General features: G+C 60.6%; 1 protein-coding gene across 2 annotated transcripts; it reads left to right on the forward strand.

The window, feature by feature from the left end:
- The first annotated feature begins 270 nt into the window (after positions 1-270).
- DMWD (DM1 locus, WD repeat containing) lies at positions 271-7,337 on the forward strand. Of its 2 annotated transcripts, XM_059153256.1 has the most exons (5): positions 274-881; positions 2,145-2,327; positions 4,248-5,546; positions 6,380-6,454; positions 6,788-7,337. In XM_059153256.1, exons 1-5 carry the CDS (start codon positions 441-443, stop codon positions 6,833-6,835), a joined length of 2,046 nt encoding a protein of 681 aa, XP_059009239.1. In that variant the 5' UTR covers positions 274-440; the 3' UTR covers positions 6,836-7,337. The 2 variants fall into 2 exon arrangements, with proteins under 2 accessions (XP_059009240.1, XP_059009239.1); XM_059153257.1 differs by lacking the exon at positions 6,380-6,454 and having other exon boundaries at positions 271-881.
- The last annotated feature ends 633 nt before the right edge of the window (positions 7,338-7,970 follow it).

The following is a 7,970-nucleotide window of genomic DNA, read 5'->3' on the forward strand; positions in this document are numbered from 1 at the left end:
AAGTGTATGTTGGGAGTCTAAGGAGGCGCTGGAATCACTGGGGTCATCTGTGACGTGATGGTTATGAACCAGGCCTTCTCTTGAGGGTCCCTCCGTTGCTAGGCAAACCGTTCCCAGGGCACCGTTGCTAGGGATTTGGGCTTTTCCACGACCCCGCCCATCTCCCTTTGGGCCGCGCCCTCAGCCAACCACACGTCGGTCGCCGGCACAGAGGCCACGCCCACCTGTCGGCCCGCCCCCAGCCCCAGAATCGTTACCCGAGCGACGGTCGGAGCTCATCCCGCCTCCCGACCCTGTTGCCAATCGAAGAGGCGTCGCCTGGGTGACCACCCCACCCCTTCCGGCGCGGGCCCGAGGCTTCCGGCAGGGGGCCCGGCGGCGGGCGGCGGTCCGGCTGCGGCGGGGCCGGGGCCTCGGCGTGGGGGGGGGGGGCGCCCAAGATGGCGGCGGGCGGCGCGGAGGGCGGCTCGGGCCCCGGCGCCGCCATGGGGGACTGTGCGGAAATCAAGTCGCAGTTCCGCACCCGCGAGGGCTTCTACAAGCTGCTCCCCGGCGATGGCGCCGCTCGCAGGTCGGGTCCGGCTTCCGCCCAGACCCCGGCGCCGCCCCAGCCGCCGCAGCCCCCGCCCGGCCCTGCTTCCTCCTCCGGCCCCGGCGCCGCGGGCTCCGCGCCGTCCCCGCCGCCTGCAGGCCCGGGACCAGGGCCCGCGCTGCCCGCCGTGCGCCTCAGCCTCGTGCGCCTCGGGGAGCCCGACGGCGCCGGGACCGGGGAGCCGCCCGCCACGCCCGCGGGGCTGGGTGCCGGAGGAGACCGGGTCTGCTTCAACTTGGGCCGCGAGCTGTATTTCTATCCGGGCTGCTGCCGCCGCGGGAGCCAACGGGTGAGCGGCCTGCATCGTTGTGGCCTCGGTGCTGGCAGAGAGGATAGGGACCCCCTGAGGTGATCCAGAAGTGATAGAAGGGTCCCCGAATGAATTTGGAGTTCTGAGATGGGCATCCTCAATAGGGGGAAGGGTGCCCAGAAGTAATGCAGAATTCTAAAAGGGGGGGGGTCTGGGAGGGCCTCTGGGGTGCTGGCCCTCCTAGAGATGATGGAGAATCTTGAGGTCATGCGGGATCCCCAAGTTATGCTTGGGAGTTCTGGAGTGGTATTTTGGGGAGATTCCGAGATGCCATGGAACCCTCCGTGGTTCTGGGTGGTAGGGAATCTGCCCGTGGTGGAGAATCCCTAGGTGATGCAGGCTTGCAAGTGATGGAGAACCCCCAGGGTGTTGCAAGTCTGGAGGTGGTGTGGGGGGTGAAGGAGATCTTGAGACTGGAGAGCCCAGAGGTGAGGATGATTGTGGAATTGATGGGGCACTTAGAGGTGATAGAGATCCCGCAGGCATATGAAGTCTTAAGGAACACTGGGGTTCTGGGGATCATGAGGGACCTGGAGGGAATGAGAATCTCTGAGCTGATGGGGAGCTGGAGGTGATAAGAGCCCAAAGGGGACATCCTCAGATGTGATGGGTATTTCTAGAGCGATGTAGGTCCCAGAGGGGATGAGACCCTTGAAGGTTATGGTGGTGCCCAAAAGTGATGGAGACCCTGAGAGCCCAGAGGTGGTGAAGCACCAAAAATGTGGGGGACCAAGAGGTTTAATGTATCCATGAACTATGATGGGGGTCCTGAAATTTAGGGACTCCAAACTAAAGAGAATTCTGGGATGTTGGGTGTTAGAGTCCTGGGGATTTGCATAACCCTGCGTTTGGAGGAGCTTGGAATATTGAGGTGCCAAGATCCAGAGGGAGTTCCTGAGTCTGTGGGCTAGGACTGGAAAGAAATTGGAGCTCAGGGACTGTGGGGACCCCAAGCCTTGATACTGCAGACAGGGGTGTCCCTAAAGTTAGGGAGTCCAACTTTGGGGGGAGGCACTGTGGCCTCATGTGGGGTGAAGGGGGGCACCTTCCTCTCTGATTTTTCTTTACTGGGTCTGTGATTGGGTCCTCCTTCCTGTCTGTGGTTGCCCACTCCCCCATCCACCTACCCACTTCCCTTCGGGATTTAACCCTCCTTCCTTTTAGTGATTTCCCCCAACCTCAACACCCTCTTCCTTCCTCTCAGTGGTAGGAGCTATTAACTCCTTTTCTCCCACTGCTCAGTCCATTGACCTCAACAAGCCGATTGACAAGCGGATCTACAAGGGCACCCAGCCCACCTGCCATGACTTCAACCAGTTCACTGCTGCCACAGAGACCATCTCCCTGCTGGTGGGGTTCTCCGCCGGCCAGGTGCAGTACCTGGATCTCATCAAGAAGGACACCAGCAAGCTATTCAATGAAGAGGTGATTATGGGCCCCCGGGGCTTAGAATGGCTCCCCTCTCCCACTCACCACCCGCACACCATTGCCGTGAGACTGCAGCTGCCTGGGGAGCAGTGGAGGCCTGAGAGGGGCAGGAGACAGGAGAGAGAGGGGACAGACTGACGGATATATGGCTGGGGTCTCAGACAGTAGCTAGTAGGGTATTAGCTCATAAAGATAGCTGCGCCTCCCATGCTCGGGGCCTCTGTTGTTAGCCCTGTGCCGAACACTTTGCTCCTTGCATTTTCCTTCATGGGTTAGGGATTGTGGTGCCCATGTTGCAAGGGAGACAACCGAGGCTAGTCCCTGGTTGGGACTTGTTTGAAGCCAGAGCTCTTGATCTTCACATTCTGGGCCTGTGAGCATCGGATTTAGATCATTGGTGCGCCTTTGAGTCACTGTATGGTTTTGGGGAGGTGACTCTCCCTCCTGAGCCTCACTTTTACTTCTCTGCAAAATGGGATTCTCATCCCTGCCTCAATGGGAACATTATTACGAAATCGGAATCGGATGTGGAAATGGCTTAGTCTGGCTAGACCTGGTGCCAGAGGACATGCCAAGGAACGACCTTATCCATGGGCGGAAGCTGCTCTTGTCCTCTGGCTTTTTCTCTCTGTTTGGAGGAAGTTCCACATACACAGAGTGCGTGAATGGCAGAAGGGAGTGAGGTAACAATGGATGGAATAAAAATTCACCAGCTCGTCCATTCTCAAAATACGGATTGAGCATTTGGTCTGTGCCAGGCGTTCTAAGCACCAGGGATCTCACATCTTAGCAGAACAGACAGAGGGCCATCCCTTTGTGGAGCCTTCATCATCTAGCTCAGGGAGCAGACAGTTATCAAATAAGTATGCTGCATGTCAGAAGGTGGTGAGTGCCACAGAGAAGAATCCAGCAGGGAAGGGGGATGCGGAGTGTGTGGTGAGGTTTAAATTAAGTAGGCTGGTCTGGGAAGGCGTCACTGAGCGGGGGTGACATTGAAATAAAGACCTGAAGGAGGCAAGCAAGTTATCAGGGGAGGACATTCTGAGTAAAGGGAACAGCTAGGACAAAATCCTAGAAGCAGGACAGCAGAAGGACTGTGTGGCCAGAGCAGTTTCTGAGGGGGAGTGTGGGAGATGGGTCCCAAGAAATAACTGGGAGGCATCAGCCCCTGGAGGGGCTGGAAGCTCATGGTAAAGACTTCAGCTTTCAGAGCATTTCTCATCATCTCAGCCAGAGAACACAGAGATGATGTGATTCTTTTCCAGCTTCTCCCCAAGAACAAGAAGCAACTGAGATGCCTGGGGAAGAATTTAATTCATTGTGTTCAGTGGGTGCCAAGGGGCTTCAAGGCTCAGTTCTCTTTGGAACCCTGCTTGAGAAGGGCTGCCATGCTGTGGGGTTCGTTGGGAGAGGAGGGCAGGTTCTGGGTATCAGCAAAGGATTGGTTCTGAGTTGCGAGGGGGAAAGGAACAGAGGCGCATGTGCAGCTGGCCGGACTGGGCTTTCCCTCGTGTGTCGAGGAAATCGTTTCCAGGCACTTGTTGTGTGCACAGGTCTATGCTCTGGGGTTAGAGTAGTGAACCACATAGATGTTCTATGAATCGTTCTCTTGTGAAACCTGAGGCAGTAAAGATAGGTGAGGGTTAGACAAGTGAGGAGAGTTCTCTGAAAGGCAGGACTGTCCCCTTGCCAGAGATGGGACACCAAGGCTCCATGGAGCTCCCCGGGGCTGCCTCACAGGCCGCCCTTCTTCCTTTGCGTCCCTGTGGCCTGCTGTCCGGCCCTTACCCTCAGTGTGGGGGAGCCCTGTCCAAGAAGGTCAGGGCCGCGTCCGAGGGCCGTTCGAGGAACTGGCTTGGGGAGGAGGTTGGCCAGGAACGGACCACCTCCCCCAGCCCCCCACATCTGTCCCGGCAGCGGCTGATCGACAAGACAAAGGTGACCTACCTGAAGTGGCTGCCCGAGTCCGAGAGCCTGTTCCTGGCCTCACATGCCAGTGGCCACCTGTACCTGTACAACGTCAGCCACCCGTGCGCCTCGGCCCCGCCCCAGTACAGCCTGCTGAAGCAGGGCGAGGGCTTCGCCGTCTACGCCGCCAAGAGCAAGGCGCCCCGCAACCCGCTGGCCAAGTGGGCTGTGGGTGAGGGGCCCCTCAATGAGTTCGCCTTCTCGCCCGACGGCCGGCACCTGGCCTGCGTCAGCCAGGATGGCTGCCTGCGCGTCTTCCACTTCGACTCTATGCTCCTGCGCGGGCTCATGAAGAGCTACTTTGGGGGCCTGCTGTGTGTGTGCTGGAGCCCCGATGGCCGCTACGTCGTGACGGGTGGTGAAGATGACCTGGTCACCGTGTGGTCTTTCACCGAGGGCCGTGTGGTGGCCCGGGGCCACGGCCACAAGTCCTGGGTCAACGCTGTGGCCTTTGACCCCTACACCACGAGGGCCGAGGAGGCCGCCGCAGCCAGCGGTGACGGGGAGCGGAGTGGAGAGGAGGAGGAGGAGGAGGAAGAGGAGCAGCCTGATGCCGGGGGCACAGGCTCCGGCGGGGGAGCCCCCCTCTCCCCACTGCCCAAAGCCGGCCCCATCACCTACCGCTTCGGCTCAGCCGGCCAGGACACGCAGTTCTGCCTGTGGGACCTCACTGAAGACGTGCTTTACCCCCACCCGCCCCTGGCCCGCACCCGCACCCTCCCTAGCACGCCTGGCACCACACCCCCCGCTGCCAGCAGCTCCCGGGGCAGCGAGCCTGGCCCCGGCCCTGGCCCCCTGCCCCGCTCCCTGTCCCGCTCCAACAGCCTCCCGCACCCAGCAGGCAGCGGCAAGGCCGGCGGCCCGGGTGCCACAACTGAGCCGGGCACACCGTTCAGCATCGGCCGCTTTGCCACGCTCACGCTGCAGGAGCGGCGGGACCGGGGGTCAGAGAAAGAGCACAAGCGCTACCACAGCCTGGGCAACATCAGCCGGGGGGGCGGAGGTGGCGGGGGCGGGGGCAGCGGCGGGGACAAGCCTAGCGGCCCTGCTCCCCGCAGCCGGCTGGACCCAGCCAAGGTGCTGGGCACCGCGCTGTGCCCGCGCATCCACGAGGTGCCCCTGCTCGAGCCCCTGGTGTGCAAGAAGATCGCCCAGGAGCGGCTCACAGTCCTCCTCTTCCTGGAGGACTGCATCATCACCGCCTGCCAGGAGGGCCTCATCTGTACCTGGGCCCGGCCGGGCAAGGCGGTGAGTGGCCCCACAGCAGCCTCCCCAGGGCCCAGGGAGAGGCGAGCGTCGGCAGGAGGGTTTGTCCCAGTCATAGCCTTTAGTCCTGTGGGATGAGGGGAAGCCAGGGAAATCTTAGCATCCCAGAGCAAGACTTCTCAGATCTTAAGAGTACCGGGCTTCTAGAACTTTCTGTGGCAGCAGAGAGAGAGAGGGTTGGGAAGAGACAGCTGGGAGTGCTGAGAACCGTGGCCAGCTAGCTGAAGGGCAGCCAGTGGGCCCAGCATACCCAGACCTTATCGCTTGTCACTCGAAGCCAAATCTGGGTTTCTAAGGGGCGTAAGGATTTGTGAGTTGTGAAACCCTTTGAATAATGCGGGTCAAATTCTGTGGGCAACACTGAGCCTGTGGGCCCGCCTTCTGGCCTGGATCTCATCTCAGACTCTGGATCCAAGCCCACCTCTAGAGTCCCAGCTTTTGGAATCCCAGCTTGGGTTCTGGGGCTGCTCCCTGTGCGACCTTGGGCAAGTTGCTGCTCTTGAAGGCGGGTGGGAGGTGGAAGGGTCCAACTGCTGGCATAGCTGTGGGGTTCAGGAAGGGCCAGGTGGGGAATATCCCAGTGCAGGGAGCATGGGCGTAGCCCCTTCCGTCTTTGGAGCTCTTGTCTTTAGAGGGCTCAGCTCCATGGGGTTTGGGCTTGTGTGCCTGGGATGCTAGGTCTAAGGCCCAGGGAGGGAGTGGTTTTAGAATCACAGGGTCTTGAATCCTTAGAACATCCTAACAGTCTCAGAGGCAGGGTCTTTGGGATTTGGGGACTCTGAAGAGTCCTGAAAGAGACCCCTCTATCTCCCTAGTTCACAGACGAGGAGGCGGAGGCCCAGACAGGGGAAGGAAGTTGGCCCAGGTCACCCAGCAAGTCAGTGGTAGAGGTAGGATTGCCCCTGAGTTCTCTCCCTCTCACCTCCCCAGTCAGAAAGGACCCCTGAGTTCCCCCCATCCTCTCCACCCCTACCCCCCTCTCTGTGCTCAGGACCACCAGAGGGCTTTAATTATGGTTCAAGAGTGCCGCCTGCAGGGCTGGGATGCTAGCGGGGCTGGGACCTAGAGCAGCGGCCTCTGTCTGGGGGGCTCTTGGGTGGACTGAAGGGCAGGGCCAGGGTGGCAGCTGCCATGGGGGATTCCAGGCAGGTTTCCTCCCCACGGGACAGGTGGGAGCCCCAGGCAGCCTCTAACCCTCCTGTCTCCTCTGTCCTTTTCCCCAGGGCATCTCCTCCCAACCAGGCAACTCCCCGAGCGGCACAGTGGTGTGAAGCCACGGATGTTGGGGTTCCCTGCCCCCACGCTCCCTGCCTCCTAGCCATATCCCTCCCGCTGACCTCACGGATCAACGTATTAACAAGACTAACCATGACAGATGGACTGCTCCCGTTCCTTGCCCTGCACAGATTTGAGGGGCAGAGGGTCCCCCAGACCGGCCCAGACACTTGGGGGGATGTAGTGGCCCGTGCGGCCTCAGCCTTGTCCCCACCCACTGCCAAGTACAATGACCCCTTCCTCTGAAACATCAGTGTTCGCCTCAGCCTTGTCCCCAGCATGTGACTGGTTGCTCCTGGGGGAGAGACTCCCTGCCCACAAGCTCTGCGGTGTGCCCCTCGTCCTGGGGGCAGGGCCGGGGTGGCCCACCCCTCCCCTGGCCTCCACCCTGCCCTTGCTGTTGTTCGTGCTTTTGAAGAGTGTTAAATTATGGAAGCCCCTCCGGGGCCCTCCCTGTCCCCCAGGACCTCTTATTTATACTAAAGTTCCCTGTTTTCACAGCGTCTCTGTTCCCTTCCGGGAGGTGTGGAGGGAGTGTGTGTGTGCTTTTGCTGCAGTCCTAGAATCCAGCTACTTCCACCAAAGGAAGAGTTAGGCCCTGCCTCTCCCTGACCCGGTCCCCTCCCTGCTCTCACCGCAGGAGGAGCTGAAGGCCTGAGGAGGGACTCCGGGCCCACAGTGGAGGGGCCCCTCTGCCTGCCAGCTCTCCAGCCCTGAGCCCCGGGCCCCCAAACTGGAGGAGAAAGGGCCGCCAGGGCCCCCTTCCCAGTCTGAAAGTGCTTGAACTATCCAGATCAGATATGGAGGGAGGGCTGCCCGGATGGGTCCCCCAGGTAGCTCCTGAGGTGCTCAGAGTGTGTCCCAAGTCTTGGCCTCCTGCTGCCTCAGGATTCCTGGCTCGCAGGCGCCAGCAGGAGACCATGGTTTCCTCCAGGAGCGGGAGCACTGTCCGCCCCTGCCGGGAACAACGAAAATCCCTCCTGGCTGGCTCTCCGGAGCTGCAGGGAGGGGTGTCTTCCCGCTCTGCCCTCCACCCCCCGAAATGTTTCTGTTTCTAATCCTGGCCTGGGCAGGAATGTGGCTGTGCGGCCAGGGTCCAGGGAGCTATTCTGGGGGCTCCTTTGCCTCCCC

Source organism: Mustela lutreola, chromosome 16 (assembly GCF_030435805.1).
Source record: "Mustela lutreola isolate mMusLut2 chromosome 16, mMusLut2.pri, whole genome shotgun sequence".
NCBI lineage: Eukaryota > Metazoa > Chordata > Mammalia > Carnivora > Mustelidae > Mustela > Mustela lutreola.